The sequence below is a fragment of the Saccopteryx leptura genome, chromosome 3, assembly GCF_036850995.1.
Source record: "Saccopteryx leptura isolate mSacLep1 chromosome 3, mSacLep1_pri_phased_curated, whole genome shotgun sequence".
In the NCBI taxonomy this organism is placed as follows: domain Eukaryota; kingdom Metazoa; phylum Chordata; class Mammalia; order Chiroptera; family Emballonuridae; genus Saccopteryx; species Saccopteryx leptura.
In genome coordinates, this window is record NC_089505.1 from 4,838,424 (window position 1) to 4,856,836 (window position 18,413).

At 53.3% G+C, this 18,413-nt stretch overlaps 1 protein-coding gene and 1 non-coding gene across 6 annotated transcripts in view; both read right to left on the reverse strand.

Moving 5' to 3' along the window:
* Positions 1–18,413, reverse strand: part of RPS6KA2 (ribosomal protein S6 kinase A2) — a 242,493-nt gene that overhangs the window by 11,879 nt on the left and 212,201 nt on the right. For all 5 annotated transcript variants that reach the window (XM_066372859.1, XM_066372863.1, XM_066372864.1 and 2 more), the window contains 7 exons: positions 18,162–18,250; positions 17,529–17,593; positions 16,641–16,743; positions 7,970–8,100; positions 7,025–7,150; positions 2,886–2,975; positions 605–763 (listed from right to left, as the gene is read on the reverse strand). In XM_066372859.1, coding sequence (XP_066228956.1) covers positions 605–763; positions 2,886–2,975; positions 7,025–7,150; positions 7,970–8,100; positions 16,641–16,743; positions 17,529–17,593; positions 18,162–18,250 — 763 coding nt within the window. The remainder of the gene's footprint in view (positions 1–604; positions 764–2,885; positions 2,976–7,024; positions 7,151–7,969; positions 8,101–16,640; positions 16,744–17,528; positions 17,594–18,161; positions 18,251–18,413) is intronic.
* LOC136401616 (small Cajal body-specific RNA 15) lies at positions 3,945–4,065 on the reverse strand. Its single transcript, XR_010750639.1, has one exon. It is a non-coding gene; the product is annotated as a small Cajal body-specific RNA 15 (non-coding RNA).

Consider the following 18,413-nt stretch of genomic DNA (forward strand, 5'->3'; position numbering starts at 1 on the left):
ACACAGCTGGCCAGGGAAGGACACCTGTCTCCTGAGACATCCCAGAAGGGATGGACCAGCCCTCCTCTCCCCTCCCCATGAGGCCGAGTCTGCCGCTGAGAACATGAGTTGGGAGGCAGTGTCCAGTAGCACCGGCTGTCCCTCACTCGTGTGCTACTCGGGGCAGATGTTTAACCTGTCCGTGCACCACTGTCCTCATCTGTGAAGTGGGTCATCAGAGTGTAGGACTGCACGGAGAGGAGCTGAGGACAGCCCCTGGACTGTAGCGAGGGCTCTGAGGACCTCGGTGGGACTGTCACGTTTATCAACAATGTGCCTTTGCGTTGGTGAAGAAATTCAAGCTTAAATAGGGCAAGCGTGAGAAATTCTAACATTTCCCTTAATCAGACCCAGGTTTTTGCTGTAAGTGACCCAGGTGGATTTGATTTGCTCCCTTCGCCCCCGATTCACCACGTGCCCAGGTGACTTTGGCCTAAGAGACACTGTGATGCAGAGAGAAGCCTGGGAGGGGTGGGGGTGGGGTACAGCCTCATGCGTTTCCCTCCGTGCTGGTCCCTCCGCGCGCTGTGCCCTGGGCGCACGGCGCCCTCCGCGCGGGCCTCACCCCCTGCGAGTGCAGGTAGTCCATGGTCTTGGCGATGGCGCACAGCACGTCGCTGGCCTCGCGCTCCGAGAAGCACCTCTGCCGCAGGATGCGGTCCAGCAGCTCCCCGCCGCGCATCAGCTCCGTCACCAGGTACACGAACTTCCCGTCGTCGTAGACCTGGGAGGCCGAGGGGAGGAGCGCAGGGAAGTCAGCACTCCGCACCCCGAAGCGGCCGCCCCGCCCCCGCAGGCCCGCTGGTCCCTGGGGGAGAGGGACAGCTCCCGCGGGCCAGGGCGCAAAACCAATGCGCGGAGCCTGGGGACTCAGTGCGCCTGTGCGAGCCCGAGTGCGTGGCCACAGTGCGCCTGTGCGGGCCCGAGTGCGTGGCCACAGTGCGCCTGTGCGGGCCCGAGTGCGTGGCCACAGTGCGCCTGTGCGGGCCCGAGTGCGTGGCCCCAGTGCGCCTGTGCGGGCCCGAGTGCGTGGCCCCAGTGCGCCTGTGCGGGCCCGAGTGCGTGGCCCCAGTGCGCCTGTGCGGGCCCGAGTGCGTGGCCACAGTGCGCCTGTGCGGGCCCGAGTGCGTGGCCACAGTGCGCCTGTGCGGGCCCGAGTGCGTGGCCCCAGTGCGCCTGTGCGGGCCCGAGTGCGTGGCCACAGTGCGCCTGTGCGGGCCCGAGTGCGTGGCCCCAGTGCGCCTGTGCGGGCCCGAGTGCGTGGCCCCAGTGCGCCTGTGCGGGCCTGAGTGCGTGGCCACAGTGCGGTCACAGCAGACGCGGCTCTTGGGGACAAACCAGCGTAATTACCGGGTAGCTGGGCAGGGAGTATGACAGCGAGGCCAAGGGCTGATGATCGCACGGCTGATGACCGCCTCCCATCAGGTCAGTGACTGGGAAGGTGGACTGGGACGCAAGCTCCCAGTGCATCCAGCATCCTGAGGTGGGGGTGGGGGGCGGGCTTCTGGACAGGCGGGTTCTGACCTCCCAAGTCCGCGTGGAGCCTCGTCCTGTGTTTCTGACAAGCCCACAGGCCCTCTCTGCTTAGGACAAGGCTTGGAGCAGCCAGAGCCCAGGGGTCCAGACAAGGAGGGCCGCAGAGTCACGGCTCAGGGTGCAAACGGGGAGGGGAGAGCTTTCATTTCAGAAAAGCGATTAGAAAAAGAGAGCTTTCGTCACAGTAGCGTTGACGCTCTGGCTCTTTCCGTGGTCACACTGTGTGGGCGCCGATCACGCTGCAGGAGTGCCCAGCACTCAGGAACACTCCACAGACACGGTGTCCAACACCCACACACGGCTCCGTTTCAGCTGAGACATCGGTGCATTTTCAGAACTAATTATAAAAGGGGTTTGCCTGACTCCGAAATCAGAAAAAGATGTAACGCTCGTTGGATGCATGGATGTCTGAGTTGATGAACTCAAATCCTGCACTCCACTTTCGAGAATGCACACACGGTGACGTTCGTCATAAAAGTGGGCTACCACGCTCGGGGACTTTCCAAATCAGTTGATTTGTGCTTCTGGTTCTTAGCAGGTGCATGAACATGGGACGGAGCGGACGGGAGGTGACGGTGACCCCCGGGAACAGAGCCAGGCTCCCTTTTCAGCTTTGTCGACCAGGTACTGACCCCCGGGAATAGAGCCAGGCTCCCTTTTCAGCTTTGTCGACCAGGTACCTGTTTCCCGTTTTCCCCAGAAGTGAACGGGTGCCGGGAAGTCCTCCTACTCCTGGGACAGACGGGGCTCAAAGGGAAACCCACTGTCTTGTAGTTTGGGGTCCCCGATGCTGGAACCAGTCTGGAGTTTGGGGGAGGGTAGGATAACTCTCCCGTCTGGCCCCAAACACCACAGCCTGTAGCACTTTATGGGTGGTTGGGGGTGCCTCTCCAGGGGCTCAAATGGGGCCCGATTCCTGCTCGCTTTATGTCCAGGGAGAAGGGCCGCTCACCGCCCAGCAGGGAAGGGACAGGGAGCTGCAGCCTCCGACCTGACCTTCCCACCCTCTCCGCTTGTTATGTGTAGGGGTATTTAGGAACGGCCAGGGACCGTGTGCATCTGGACCGGGTGGGACCCACACCTTTCGCGCTGTGTGACTGGGGAGGACGGGGAGGGTGTGAGTAAAGGACCTGCAGGTCAGGCAGACGGGCTGCTGTGCGTTCGTGGCACGTGTGTGCGGCAAAAGCCAGCTGGGGCTCGTGCCTGGGACGCCGTGCAAGGTGGCTGAACCGGGCAGAGAGCAGCCTTTTGGCGCCCGCCGGGGAAACGCAAAGCCGAAAGCAGGTCGCTGCCGCTGGGAGACCACTTACGTCCTTGAGGGTGATGATGTTGGGGTGCTGGCCGTACCTCAGCAGAATCTCAATCTCCTCCGAGGGGTCTCTTTTACTCTTGTCGATGATCTGGAACGGACAGGGCACGGGCTGTGAGGCTCTCGGACGCACCTGCGGCCCGGGCCCCCTGCCTCCCGCCCCTCCTCCCCCCTGCCGGCTCACACTCCACCAGGACCACGCATGACTGTGTAGAAATGCCGGGCGTTCCGTTCCTTCCCGGCTACCCTACAAGCGGCATTTACGGGAGGCGGGCACGACCCTTCACACAGGAATTTTAAGGTATTCCCGGGTTGGCTGGAGAAGTGTGGATTTGGGGTGCTCACGCACCACTGACATTTTGGACTGGATCATTCCCCGTGGGAACAGTGGGCAACTCCCGTCCTAGCTGTGACCAGAATGTCCCTGGACACTCCAGGGTCCCCAGGGAATCACCCCACTGCTCAGACCTGCCCTTGGTGAAACTGTACTGTGGCCGTGGTCCTAGTGGTCAGCCAAGATTGTAAGTGCCCCTTTCCCCTCCGTTGGTGGGAACATTTCCAAGTCACCACGTCACTGGAGGAGGAGGTCCTGACTGGCTGGGGCTGGACTGCTTTCTTTTCTTTTCTTTTCTTTTTTCTTTTCTTTCTCTCTCTCTCTCTCTCTCTCTTCTCTTTCTCTCTTTCTCTCTTTCCTTCCTTCCTTCCTTCCTCCTTTCCTTTCCCTTCCTTCCTTCCTTCCTTCCTTCCTTCCTTCCTTCCTTCCTTCCTTCCTTCCTTCCTTCCTTCCTTCCTTCCTTCCTTCCTTCCTTCCTTCCTTCCTTCCTTCCTTCCTTCCTTCCTTCCTTCCTTCCTTCCTTCCTTCCTTCCTTCCTTCCTTCCTTCCTTCCTTCTTTCTTATTTATTGATTTTAGCAAGAGAGAAAGAAAGAAAGAGAGAGACAGAAACACTGATCTGCTCCTGTATGTGCCCTGACCAGGGATCCAACCGGCAACCTCTGTGCTTCAGGATGATGCTCTGAGCTCTCCGGCCGGGGTGGGACTGCCCTTTCCGTTTTTGTCTGTTCTGTTGGCAGATAAGTAGGTCTTGAGTTTACTTTGCAAGCGAGACCTGCTCTACCTGCCTGTTTGTTCAGGAGGCCGACCGCCGAGTCAGCTTGACCTCGCTGTCTTCTCAGTCCCCAGTGGACGGCTGCTCAGAACGGAGCAGACGCCCCTCCCACCCAGGAATCTGGATCGCTGGGCTCGCAGACAGGTGGGCGGTGGCCGAGTGGGCAGAGCTACATTCCAGTGGCCGAGCCTGACATCCAGCTCACAGGCCAGGCACCTGAAGGCCACACCCCCACTTCCGTGAGAGGGAAGCCGCACCACATCCTGCTCCTCCGTCAGTGTGGGGCGCCTGGCACTCGGGCACGGGCAGCGGCTGCACAGAGCCATTCCACAGGGACCACGCTGGCCACGCAGCACAGCAGTGACCTGGAGTGCATCACGGCAGTTTGGGTCGCAAAACACTGAACATTTGCCACGGAAGCCTTTCTCCTCCAGGAAACCCAGACCGGCTGTGGCCGCTGTGGCCTCAAACGTGCCGGGAGCTCTGGGTCACTGAGGAGGTAGCCGCCTCCTTCCTGTGCCAGGCTGATCGAAGCATCTTCCAGACACTGAATCGTGACCCGTGTTATCTCAGAGAGGATGAGGGACACCCCTGGAGGTTCCGCCACCTCCGGTCTCCAGCAAGTGTCGAAGCTGCCGACGAGGAGCGGGGAGCCCCGCTCTTCCTTGACCACCAGCCTTGCCCGCGGGCCCAGCCGCTTTGACCTGGGAGGGCCACCGCTGACACCCCCCCAGAAACCGCCAGCAGAGTCTGACCTCAACGAGGTCTCAGGGTGCTGAATTCAGATGGTGTCCGTGTGAGCGCTGCACGTGGGACCCCAGGGGGACGGCACACCACCGCCTGTGTCAGAGGGGTGTTCTCAGAGACACAGTGGTGGCCGCCCGGGCTCACGGTGGCAGGCTGTTCCCCGGAAGGCTGTCTCAGTGGCCAGGCTGGCTGAACAATGACCCGTTTCTTTGCGCTCTCTGGGGGCTGATCTCCCGATAAACCGGGGAAATTCTTTGAGAAATGACCTATGCGGAAGGGAATGCTAAGAAGCTCAAGAACGCTTATGAAGCGTGGGTGACACACATGTCAACGTGTAAACAAAGGCCCCATCTGAGGCAGAAGGTGGGTCTGCCGTCCTCACACCTGCGTCCAGACGGCACCTGGGTGGACAACGGTGGGCATCCTTCCAAGCCTTCCATAAACACCCACATCTCAGAAACACATCAGCCCATGTGCCCGGGCTGTGGGGGTCACCAGTTTGTGACACGGGAGGGTGTCCCCATTGCGTGACATGCTGACAGGACAGTTTCCCTCATGCCAGCGTCAACCCAAGTCCTCCTCGGAATTTGATTAAAATTCATGCTCAGCTGTCTTCCTCCAAAATCTCCTTAATGTGCTCACGACACCAGACAGGCTTCATGGGGACTTTATCCGTGGAACTCACAAATTTAATCATCCGTCCCTATTTAAACATGCTCTTTTTTTGTTCTTGTTTGAGAAATTCCAGATGAATCTGTCAAACAGTCACGAGTTCCCAGCCCAAACTGAACCAAGGGGGCCTGACTTGTCTGCTTCATCTTCTTTGACGGGGGCTGAGTGTATTCTCAGTGTGAGCGCAGGGACAGGGGGCTGAGTGTACTCTCAGTGTGAGTGCAGGGACAGGGGGCTGAGTGTATTCTCAGTGTGAGCGCAGGGACACCGGGCAGACATCCCAGGGGACATGCATGCCGTTCTCGGGGACGCACCTTTTGGAAAAACCTATTTCTTTTTTTTTTTGTGTGTGTATTTTTCTGAAGCTGGAAACGGGGAGAGACAGACAGACTCCCGCATACGCCCGACCGGGATCCACCCGGCATGCCCACCAGGGGGCGATGCTCTGCCCCTCCTGGGCGTCGCTCTGTCGCGACCAGAGCCACTCTAGCGCCTGGGGCAGAGGCCAAGGAGCCATCCCCAGCGCCCAGGCCATCTTTGCTCCAATGGAGCCTCGGCTGCAGGAGGGGAAGAGAGAGACAGAGAGGAAGGAGGGGGGGAGGGGTGGAGAAGCAGATGGGTGCTTCTCCTGTGTGCTCTGGCCGGGAATCGAACCCGGGACTTCCGCACGCCAGGCCGACGCTCTACCACTGAGCCAACCGGCCAGGGCCTGGAAAAACCTATTTCCACATATGAGCACGGGCAAGCTGGGAAGGAAGAGGGTCATCTCACTGAGCCGTCATTTTTTGAAGAAGTTTTTCAGTGCTTAGAAAAATGCAGCCTGCTGGACAGTTTCTAACTTTTCCCAAATGTTCTTTGCAAACCACAGGCAGTGCCACGGGCCACTCCTTCGGGATAATCCAGAGCGGGTTCGGTTACAATGCCTCCAGGCTGGACCCGGCCCCTTGACAGTCCCGTTCAGCCTCGGGGGCAGGTGGTGGAGTCCAGCGTCTTGTCCAGAGAATGTAATACTTACGCTTTACCACAAATTAGATTACAATGTAGCAGGAGACTTGAGCTGTAATCCACATTTTTGCTCACCAGAAAGCTCAAGAAACTGATGTGTTCTATTTCCAGACCACATATTGAATCTGGAAACAATTAACAGAAGCTAAAGCTACTGTGTAGAGAGTGACAAATTGGATTAGAGATCATTGTTACTATTTACTCTTCTTGACTGCTGAGAGTAAAACCATCAGCTTGAGCCTTTGCAAATGTATCCAGTTTGAGCTTGTTTGTATTTCTTTGACTTGATTATTTTTGGTGACTACCTACCTTCTCTCCTGACCGCCTCCCTTCCTCTACCAACTGCAGTGCCTGTCCCAACTCTATCTTCCAAATACCAAGTGCCCTAAGCTCCAGAGTGTATGCTGTATAAAGCTGCTGAAAAGGTGGTCAGTCACCTGGATGTTGAATAGAACGGAAAATACTCATGATTTGGAAAGCAGTGTTCAGAGGCGTGACCGCATGTCAAAGCAAATGGGACTGCATCGTGCTGGAGCTTGGGAAGGTGACCGGGGGCCACTGCGGGGTCGGCGCTTGCACACAGCGCTGCCCGGGCACGCGCGGCCTTACCTTGACGGCGTACTCCGCGTCAGTAGCTTTGTGCACACACCGCTTGCACACGGAGTAGGAGCCCACGCCGATGTCCTCCTTGATCTCGTAGCCGTCGGTGAAGTGGATGTTGTTCCCGTGCAGCTGCTGCAGGGGCAACGGGCAGACGCCGTCGGACTCTCGGCACGGCACACGGTGCGGGCACAACGGGAGGATCCAGATTGGGCAGCCGGGGACACAGAGGCCGGGAGGGAGTGAGGTCCTCTGACTGAGGCCATGGAGCTCGTAGCGATGGCTCCCGATCTGAATCCCAACCTCCCCCGCCTCTCGGGTTACGGTCATTTTAGACACCGCAGCACACGGTGGCGACTGATGGACCACGTTTCCACCTACTCTGCCCGTGGTGACCGGGGCAAACCCTCTGCCTCCCCTACAGCACGCAGACAGAAGGCCACCAGCCGTCATGGCCGGTGCTCACTTCAGACACACCGTGTTTTCCCTTCTGAAATATGAAATCCAGCTCCATCCAACTTAGCCTGAATGGGTTCTTAATAAATCTTAATCGTAGTTCTTGTGACATCTCCAGGTCAGGCTATACTTATAAGGTAGGAAACTCTTGATGAAAACGCCACCCTCGCTGACCCTCCCAAAGGGGAATGCACCCACGAAGAGAACTGTGTTCTCTTGGGGCCCTGGCTCGACTCCCCACAGGGAAGACACCCACGTGTGACAACTGTGGGTCCCGCGACAGTGCACCCTGTGACCATCACCTCGGGTGAGGGTGGAACAGGGGAAGGAGACACGGTCCAGATGCCCTGGATGGAGCTCTGACCCCGTGAGGCCGGAGGAGAGCCAGGGCGGCCAGCGCCCCCACGTCAGCTGGCGTGGCTCGGGCTGCTGCGGCCCTGGTGCCCACGCTCCCCGCTCCCGACCTGCCAGGGGTGAGTGGCGTGGGCCCTGGCGTACCTGCACGATGGGGTGCACCGTGGCTTTGTGCGGGTCCTGCTGCAGGGGCTCCTGGGCCAGGCTGGAGGCCACGAAACTGAAGCCTCTGAACAGGTGGTGGGCGTTGGCGCTGGGGGGGACGCCCGGGGAGTCTGCAGTGACAGGAGAGAGGTCAGCCTTCCGGGAGGGCTGCGGGTGCGGCAACACCTTGGTGTGTGCACTGCGTGTGCATGTGGCATGTGGCCTGGTGTACAATGTGTGTGTGCATGTGGTATGTGGCATGTGTGTGGTCTATGGTGTGTGTGTGCATATGGCTTGTGTGTGCAATGTGTGTGTGCAGTGTGTGTGTGTGCGCAATGTGTGTGTGCAGTGTGTGTGTGTGTGCAGTGTGTGTGCAGTGTGTATGTGTGCGCAATGTGGCCTGGTGTGCAATGTGTGTGTGCATGTGGTATGTGGCATGTGTGTGGTCTATGGTGTGTGTGTGCATATGGCTTGTGTGCGCAATGTGTGTGTGCAGTGTGTGTGTGTGCGCAATGTGTGTGTGCAGTGTGTGTGTGTGTGCAGTGTGTGTGTGCGCAACGTGTGTGTGTGTGTGTTGGAGAAGGATGTGGAACTACTTAGAACCACTTTAGTTTGGGTGATCCCAATGGTCTGATTTTTTTTATTTTTTATTTTTTATTTTTTTGTATTTTTCTGAAGCTGGAAACGGGGAGAGACAATCAGATAGACTCCCGCATGTGCCCGACCAGGATCCACCCGGTACGCCCACCAGGGGCGACGCTCTGCCCACCAGGGGGCGATGCTCTGCCCCTCCGGGGCGTCGCTCTGCCCGACCAGAGCCACTCTAGTGCCTGGGGCAGAGGCCAAGGAGCCATCCCCAGCGCCTGGGCCATCTCTGCTCCAATGGAGCCTTGGCTGCAGGAGGGGAAGAGAGAGACAGAGAGGAAGGAGAGGGGGGGTGGAGAAGCAAATGAGCACCTCTCCTATGTGCCCTGGCCAGGAATCGAACCCGGATCCCCCACACTCCAGGCCGACGCTCTACCGCTGAGCCAACCGGCCAGGGCCATGTACCAAAGCTTTTTAATCCACTCGTCCTCTGACAGACACTTGGGCTGTTTCCAGATCTTCGCTATTGTGAACAATGCTGCCATAAACATGGGGGTGCATTTCTCCTTTTGGAGCCGTTCTATGGTGTCCTTGGGGTATATTCCTAAAAGTGGGATAGCTGGGTCAAAAGGCAGTTCGATTTTCAGTTTTTTGAGGAATCTCCATACTGTTTTCCACAGTGGCTGCACCAGTCTGCATTCCCACCAGCAGTGCAGGAGGGTTCCCTTTTCTCCACATCCTCGCCAGCACTTATTCTGTTGTTTTGTTGATGAGCGCCATTCTGACTGGTGTGAGGTGATATCTCATTGTGTTTTTGTTTTTTGTTTTTTTGTATTTTTCTGAAGCTAGGAACGGGGAGAGACAGTCAGACAGACTCCCGCATGCGCCTGACCAGGATCCACCCGGCACGCCCATCAGGGGCGTCGCTCTGTCGTGACCAGAGCCACTCTAGCGCCTGGGGCAGAGGCCAAGGAGCCTTCCCCAGTGCCCCGGCCATCTTTGCTCCAATGGAGCCTCGACTGCGGGAGGGGAAGAGAGAGACAGAGAGGAAAGAGATGGGGAAGGGGTGGAGAAACAGATGGGCGCTTCTCCTATGTGCCCTGGCCGGGAATCGAATCCGGGACCTCTGCACGCCAGGTAGACGCTCTACCACTGAGCCAACCGGCCAGGGCCTCATTGTGTTTTTAATTTGCATTTCTCTAATGAATAGTGATGTTGAGCATTTTTTCATATGCCTATTGGCCATCTGTATGTCCTCTTTGGAGAAGTGTCTATTCATCTCTTTTGCCCAGTTTTGGATTGGATTGTTTGTCTTCCTGGTGTTGAGATTTACAAGTTCTTTATAAATTTTGGTTATTAACCCCTTATCAGACGTATTGTCAAATATGTTCTCCCATTTTGTAGTTTGTCTTTTTATTCTGTTCTTGTTGTCTTTAGCTGTGCAAAAGCTTTTTAGTTTGATATAGTCCCATTTGTTTATCCTGTCTTTTATTTCACTTCCCCGTGGAGATAAATCAGCAAATATATTGCTCCGAGAGATGTCCGAGAGCTTACTGCCTATGTTTTCTTCTAAGATGCTTATGGTTTCACGGCCTACATTTAAGTCTTTTATCCATTTTGAGTTTATTTTTGTGAGTGGTGTAAGCTGATGATCTAGTTTCATTTTTTTGCAGGTAGCTGTCCAATTTTCCCAACACCGTTTGTTAAAGAGGCTGTCTTTACTCCATTGTATTTCCTTACCTCCTTTGTCAAATATCAGTTGTCCATAGAGCTATGGGTTTATTTCTGGGTTCTCTGTTCTGTTCCATTGATCTATATGCTTATTCTTATGCCAGTACCAGGCTGTTTTGAGTACAATGGCCTTGTAGTATAACTTGATATCAGGAAGTGTGATACCTCCCACTTTATTCTTCTTTTTTAAGATTACTGAGGCTATTCGTGTTCTCTTTTGGTTCCATATAAATTTTTGGAATATGTGGTCTATATCTTTGAAGTATGTCATTGGTATTTTAATTGGTATTGCATTGAATTTATAGATTGCTTTGGGTAATATAGACATTTTAATGATGTTTAGTCTTCCTAACCATGAGCACGGTATATGCTTCCACTTGTTTGTATCTTCCTTGATTTCTTTTATCAATGCTTTGTAATTTTCCGAGTACAAGTCTTTAGTCTCCTTGGTTAAGTTTATTCCTAGGTACTTTATTTTTTTGGTTGTAATTGTGAAGGGGATTGTTTCCTTAATTTCTCTTTCTGACTGTTCGTTGTTGGTGTATAAAAATGCCTCTGATTTCTGAGTATTGATTTTATATCCTGCCACTTTGCTGAATTCATTTATCAGGTCCAGTAGCTTTTTGACTGAGACTTTAGGGTTTTCTATATACAATATCATATCATCTGCAAATAATGATAGTTTTACTTCTTATTTTCCAACTTGAATGCCTTTTATTTCTTCTTCTTGTCTGATTGTTGTGGCTAGGACTTCCAGGACCATGTTAAATAAGAGTGGTGAAAGGGGGCACCCCTGCCTTGTTCCTGATCTTAAGGGTATTGCTTTTGATTTTTGCCCATTGAGTATGATGTTGGCTGTGGGTTTCTCATAGATGGCTTTTATCATGTTGAGGTATGTTCCCTGTATTCCCACTTTGCTGAGAGTTTTGATCATGAATCGGTGCTGGATTTTATCAAATGCTTTTTCTGCATCTATTGAAATTATCATATGGTTTTTCTCCTTCTTTTTGTTTATGTGATGAATCACATTGATTATTTACAAATATTGTACCAGCCTTGCCTCCCCAGAATAAATCCCACTTGATCATGGTGTATGATTTTTTCCATATATTGTTGGATCCGGTTTGCTAATATTTTGTTGAGGATTTTAGCATCTATATTCATCAGGGATATTGGCCTATAATTTTCTTTCTTTGTGTTGTCTTTGCCTGGTTTTGAAATGAGAATTGTGCTCGCCTCATAAAAGGAGCTTGGAAGTCTTCCTTCCTCTTGAATTTTTTGAAATAGTTTGAGCAGGATAGGAGTTAGTTCTTCTTTGAATATTTGGTAGAATTCCGTTGTGAAGCCATCAGGCCCTGGACTTTTCTTTGTTGGGAGTTTTTTGATAACTGTTTCGATCTCATCTGTTGTAATTGGTCTGTTTAGGTTTTCTGATTCTTCCAGATTGATTTTTGGAAGATTGTATGTTTCAAGGAATTTGTCCATTTCATCTAGGTTGTCTAGTTTTTTGGCATACAGTTCTTCATAGTATTTTCTTACAATATTTTGTATTTCTGTTGTGTCAGTTGATATTTCTCCTCTCTCATTTCTAATTTTATTTATTTGAGTCCTCTCTCTCTTTTTCTTGGTGAGTCTAGTTAAAGGTTCATCAATCTTGTTTACCTTTTCAAAGAACCAGCTCCTAGTTTCATTGATCCTCTGTATTGTTTCTTTTGGCTTTACTTGCTGTTCTTTTTCTAATTCTTTTAGATGCAGGGTTAAGTTGTTTATTTGAGCTTTTTCTACCTTCTGAAAGTGTGCCTGTAGTGCTATGAACTTCCCTCTCAGCACTGCTTTCACTGTGTCCCATAAATTTTGAGTTGTTGTATCCTCATTGTCATTCGTTTCTAGGAATTTTTTTATTTCTTCTTTGATCTCATTCTTAATCCATTCATTATTTAACACCCTGCTATTTAGTTTCCATGTGTTTGAGAATTTTTGAGCTTTTCTGTTGTGATTCATTTCTAGTTTCATGCCGTTGTGATCGGAGAAAGTGCTTGATATGATTTCAGTCTTCTTAAATTTGTTGAGAGCACTTTTGTGCCCTAACATGTGGTCTATCCTAGAGAATGTACCATGAGCATTTGAAAAGAATGTATATTCTGCTGCTTTAAGGTGAAAGGTTCTGAAGATATCTATTAAATCGAGTTGATCTAGTGTTTCCAATAAGTCTGCTGTTTCTTTGTTAATTTTCTTTCTTGAGGATCTATCTAGTGATGTTAGTGGGGTATTGAAATCCCCTACTATTATAGAATTGCTGTTGATCTCGCCCTTTAAATCCATCAAAGTCTGCTTTATATATTTGGGTGCTCCTATATTAGGTGCATAGATATTTATAATAGTTATATCTTCCTGTTGGATTACTCCCTTTATCATTATGTAGTGGCCTTCTTTATCTCTTACTATATCCTTTGTTTTAAAGTCCAATTTGTCTGATATAAGTATTGCTACCCCAGCTTTTTTTTCATTTCCGTTTGCATGAAATGTTTTTTTCCATCCTTTTACCTTCAATCTATGTGTGTCTTTTGTTCTAAGGTGTGTCTCTTGTAGACAACATATGTATGGGTCCTGTTTTCTTATCCACGCAGCTACCCTATGTCTTTTGAGTGGATCATTTAATCCATTTACATTTAAGGTTATTATTGATATGTAGTTGTTTATTGCCATTTTCTTCTTTAAAGGTGTATTCCTTTTTTGCTATATTCTTTTCCCACTTTGATCTGTTTACAACAGGCCCCTTAACATTTCCTGCAGCATTGGTTTGGTTGTAATGAATTCCTTGAGTTGTTTTTTGTCTGGGAAGCTTTTTATTTCTCCTTTGATTTTAAACGATAGCCTTGCTGGATAAAGTAGTCTTGGTTGTAGGTTCTTGTTCTGCATTACTTTGAATATTTCTTGCCATTCCCTTCTGGCCTCAAGTGTTTCTGTTGAGAAGTCGGATGTCATCCTTATGGGGGCTCCTTTGTAGGTGATAACTTTTTTTTCTCTTGCAGCTTTTAACATTTTCTCTTTATCGCTTAGCTTTGGTATTTTAATTATGATGTGTCTTGGTGTAGGTTTCTTTGGGTTTCTCTTTAATGGAGTCCTCTGTGCTTCTTGGACTTGTGAGAGTTTCTCTTGCATTAATTTAGGGAAGTTTTCAGCTATGATATGGGATTGAACAAAGTCTCTATCCCTTGTTCTTTTTCTTCTTCTTCAGGAACCCCTATGATGAGGATGTTATTTCTCTTCATGTTGTCACAGAGCTCTCTTAAGAGTTCCTCTGACTTATTTATTTATTTAAATAGAAGCTGGAAACGGGGAGAGACAGTCAGACAGACTCCCGCATGCACCCGACTGGGATCCACCCGGCACGCCCACCAGGGGTGCCGCTCTGCCCACCAGGGGGCAATGCTCTGCCCCTCCGGGGCATCACTCTGCCGTGACCAGAGCCACTCTAGCGCCTGGGGCAGAGTGGAGCCATCCCCAGATCAGAGGCCAAGGAGCCATCCCCAGCGCCCGGGCCATCTTTGCTCGAATGGAGCCTTGGCTGCGGGAGGGGAAGAGAGAGACAGAGAGGAAGGAGGGGGGGGGTGGAGAAGCAAATGGGCGCTTCTCCTGTGTGCCCTGGCTGGTAATCGAACCCAGGTCCCCCGCATGCCAGGCCGATGCTCTACCGCTGAGCCAACCGGCCAGGGCCTCCTCTGACATTTTGAGTCTCTTTTCTCTTTTCTTCTCTGCTTTCATGCCTTCATTCCAGTTGTCCTCTAACTCGCTGATTCGATCCTCTGCTCTATCTATCCTGTTTTTAATTCCTTCCATTGTGGTCTTTATTTCTGATATTGTATTTCTCATCTCCGACTGATTCTTTTTTATATTTGCTATTTCTTTCTTTTTTTTTTTTTTTTTTCTCTTTTCATTTTTCTTAAGCTGGAAACGGGGAGAGACAGTCAGACAGACTCCCTCATGCGCCCGACCGGGATCCACCCGGCACGCCCACCAGGGGCGAGGCTCTGCCCACCAGGGGGCGATGCTCTGCCCATCCTGGGCGTCGCCATATTGCGACCAGAGCCACTCTAGCGCCTGAGGCAGAAGGCCACAGAGCCATCCCCAGCGCCCGGGCCATCTTTGCTCCAATGGAGCCTTGGCTGCGGGAGGGGAAGAGAGAGACAGAGAGGAAGGCGCGGCGGAGGGGTGGAGAAGCAAATGGGTGCTTCTCCTTTGTGCCCTGGCCGGGAATTGAACCCGGGTCCTCCGCACGCTAGGCCGACGCTCTACCGCTGAGCCAACCGGCCAGGGCCTATACTTGCTATTTCTTTATTTAGGTGTTCATAATGACCATCCATTGTTGTTCTAAGATCCCTAAGCATCCTACAATCATTATTTTGAACTCCGCATCTGGAAGTTTGGTTATTTTCATATCACTCATTTCATTTCCTGGATATTTCTCTTGGGGTTTCATTTGGATTGCACTTCTTTGTCTTCTCATCATCTGTTTTTGGGTGCTTTATTTGTAGAGTTGGTTGAGTCTAGGCTTGGTGTTGTCTGCCTCCAGTTTTCAGTTGTGTTATTTCTAGGTCTTCTTGGGTTGGTATCAGGTGTTATCTGTAATCCACTTTTGGATTTGGGCAGCTTTGAAGTCTTGATTTGTTTTCTTAACAGGCCATAGTCTTGTTTACTGATCTCAGCAGGGGGCTTCCTTGAAACTGTATCCAGGAATGCGATGGGTGTAACCTGAGACTCTGAAGGTCTCTTTAGCCAGCTAATCTCACTGGGGGCAGGGTGTTTTCTCAGCTTCAGTAGGGGGAGGTGTATCTCAGATCTCCATGGAGACCTGAGTTACTGCCCCTCCTCCCCACTTCTTGTTTTCAGCTGTGTCTTGTTGTGCTGATTGGAGCTGGATAGATGTCTGGAGATCTCTGATCCGGAAGCACTTCAGCTCTGTTTTGTGAAAGGTTCAGTCCCTCCCCCAGCTATGGCTGCCTCCAGCATGGATGAGTCAGCTTTTTTAGTTCGTTTCCTGCATTCCTTAGCCCCTCACAGTCTGTCCCTCTCCCTGTCCTTCCCACTTGGGAGATAAGCTGGTCTTTTCAACACACTTTGCTCCCTGGTCGCCAGGCAAGTGGCTGTGAGCAGTATTTTCTGCTCTTTTCCCTGTGTGAGATCCCCTCTGGGCTCTCAGCCTCACCCCCCCCCTCCGTTCCTGTAAGCAGAGGAGATTCAGGTGCTCCCTACCAGGATTGTTGTGGCTTCTTCTTTGCTCCTTGGTTTTTGAGAGCTGTTCTTGCAGTTCAGAGTTGTTTTTTCATGCTGATTTTTCCTAAATTGATTTGTATTCCAGTTTGGTGGTGAGAGCTGGGCGTCTGTGCATCCGCCTACTCCACTGCCATCTTTTTCCCTCCTCATAACATACTATTCTTAACAACAATCCTCCACCCCTGCCCACTGAAGACTGAGACAAAAAGCCACCAGGGACCTCGGGGTGGAATCGTAAGCACTGGGACCCATGGAAATGGAGCCCAGCTCTGAGGGTCGAGGTTCAGTATGCTATAGGTGCTGAAGCGGAGAACGGAGGACCTGTCCTGCACTCCCACCCTGCGCCCCGCCAGCCCACAGGGCTCTGCGCACAGCGCAGGAGCTCAGCTCTGTGGGGGACGTGCAGGAGAGGCCTCCAGTCCCCTGTGGCGGGGGAGGGAGCGAGCGCCTCCCTTCCACTCTGACGGCTCCAGGTGCTGCACGATGGGTTCAGAAGCCCGCCTGCTGGGGCACTGGGGCCGGTTCAGGTCCCTGACCAACACGAAAGGACAAGTCTCTGGTGGGGAGGAAACATCTGCATCGTCCGTAACAGACCAGGGGCGAAAGGCTCTCCTCTGCCGAGAGCTTGCACATACCGAGGAGGGGAGAGCAACGTGCCCCGAAGGAGAACAGGGCAGAGATGGAGCAGCAGCGCCCTCCCACCGGAGAGACGGAGCTCAGTCTCCGATACGTGGGCTGGTACCCATCTCACTGGGATAACACCCGGGGCTGACGTATCAGCGAACCTCAAGCCATCATCACACCCGGCGGGCTGGGGGTGGGGCACAGCGGCCATCCCACCTGCAGAAGGCTGACCTGGGGGTGTCACCTGGGAGACAGCGAGCTCTGGTGCTAACCCCTAACCCTACGGCGCAGCAGACAAAACGTGAAAACCAAACAGAACTGACCATTACTTTCCACGAAAGTGTCCCTGAACCTGGGGTTCTCTGGCTCCGAGGCCTCTGTCCCTCCCTGGTCAGGTGGGAAGACCCCACCGCTGGCGAGAACCACAGAGTCACACCCACTCGGCGCGGGCACACACCTGTGGGCGTCCGGGCCGTGAACTCGGGGTCAAAGTGGAAGGTGTCCTCAGGCCGGCCGACCGCGGGCTTGAAGGGCGGCTTGATCTCCTTCCTGTACAGCTTCTGCAGGATGGGGGGCAGGGCTGAGTGGGCGCGGGGGCCATGGGACGCGAGAGCGCGGGGTGGGGGGCGCAGAGGTGTGTGGACCACACGGCTTCCGGGCTCACAGACCACAGCACCTCACTCGCTCTGACATAGGTACGGGTGGACGTCAGATCACACAGAGTTGCAGTTCATGGAGGAAGGGTGTGGGGACATGCGACGTGTCCCTCATTTTAGGGCATTTCTGGTGTTCAGCTTTGGGCTGTGGAGTTTTTCTCTTCAAGGGAAACCTGGCAGGACAGACTGTGCTGCCTCCGCCCCAGGTAACTGGCTGTCCCCAGGTAACTGGCTGTCCCCTCATTCCAGTGTCCAGACCTCTCTGGTTGGTGGGCTGGGGCCCCAACACTGAGGTCTGAGCAGCCCTGCCCAGTGTCCCCCCGCCGGGAGTCCCTCTCTGACCCGCCCCCCAGCTCTCTCCCCCCACTCTGCATCCTCCCCTATGAGCCCCCCAGGACCCCTGCAGGCTGGGGAGGGTCTCTGCTCTGGCCCCATGAGCAGGAGTGGTTACAGCCCCACGTGAGCCTGTCTCTAACAGGCAAGAACATTGACAGATCTCAGGCCCAGAGCTGGGGGTGGGGCGGCCCCTGGTCTGTGTGCCCGTGAAACACCAGGCCACTCAGAAGGCCCCTGAGAGCGCGTCCGTCCAGGGGACACGCTCCTGTTTGTAGCAAGTGGCTGGTGTGCCCTCCACCTGCCTGTCACTGTGTGTGTGTGTGTGGGAGGGGAGGACCGCGGTGGCCACTTACATTCCAGTCTATGGTCACAAAGAAAGGGTGACGCTTGATCTCCTCCACCCCGTCGCTGCCGGCACCTGTCACAGGGCAACGCAGAGTGAGCGCTGGGCGGGGCTGTGGCAGGGACAGCAGCTGTGCAGGCCCCACCCGGCCGGTGACACCACGGAACAGGGGCCCTGGAGGGCAGCCTGGGAAACCCTTCTGTGAAGAGTATGATGAAAATACACCAGTGCCTAGGTAACCACGGAAACCTCGGAGGTCACGTCCCGTAGGCCGAGATCACCTATGTTAAGAGGGATTCATCTGGGAGCTTCTCCCCTGCGCTGTCCTCGCTGTGGAGTTCCAGAGGAAGGGGGTGCGTGGGCGGGAAGAAGAGAGAAGTGTCGCCACGTGTGTAAAAACAGTGACTTGCAGGAAAGAGTTTACTAAAGCCACTGGGGCGGCGACTGTGCGCTTTGGACCTGATGTCCTTGGAGCGTGGACGTAGGTGCGAGCATGTCCACCCCACACCACCCGGACTTCTGCTTCCAGTGACCTTGGGAGAACGTGGGGCTGGAACAAGACCTGGGGCTGTGAGGGTGGGGGGCGGGGGCCCTGCATGTCCCCTCGGTGTCCCCAGGGCGGGCGGCGGCTCCAGCCTCTTACCCAGCCGGTTGCAGGGGTTCCGCTTGAAGAGGGCTCGCAGCAGGCTCTGGGCCTCGGCGCTCAGGAACTGCGGCATGCCCAGCTTGGCCCTGAGCGGGACCAGGGTCAGGGTCAGGTCAGCCAGGGTCAGGGTCAGGTCAGTCAGGGTCAGGGTCAGGGTCAGCCAGGGTCAGGGTCAGGTCGGTCAGGGTCAGGGTCAGGTCAGTCAGGGTCAGGGTCAGTCAGGGTCAGGGTCAGGGTCAGCCAGGGTCA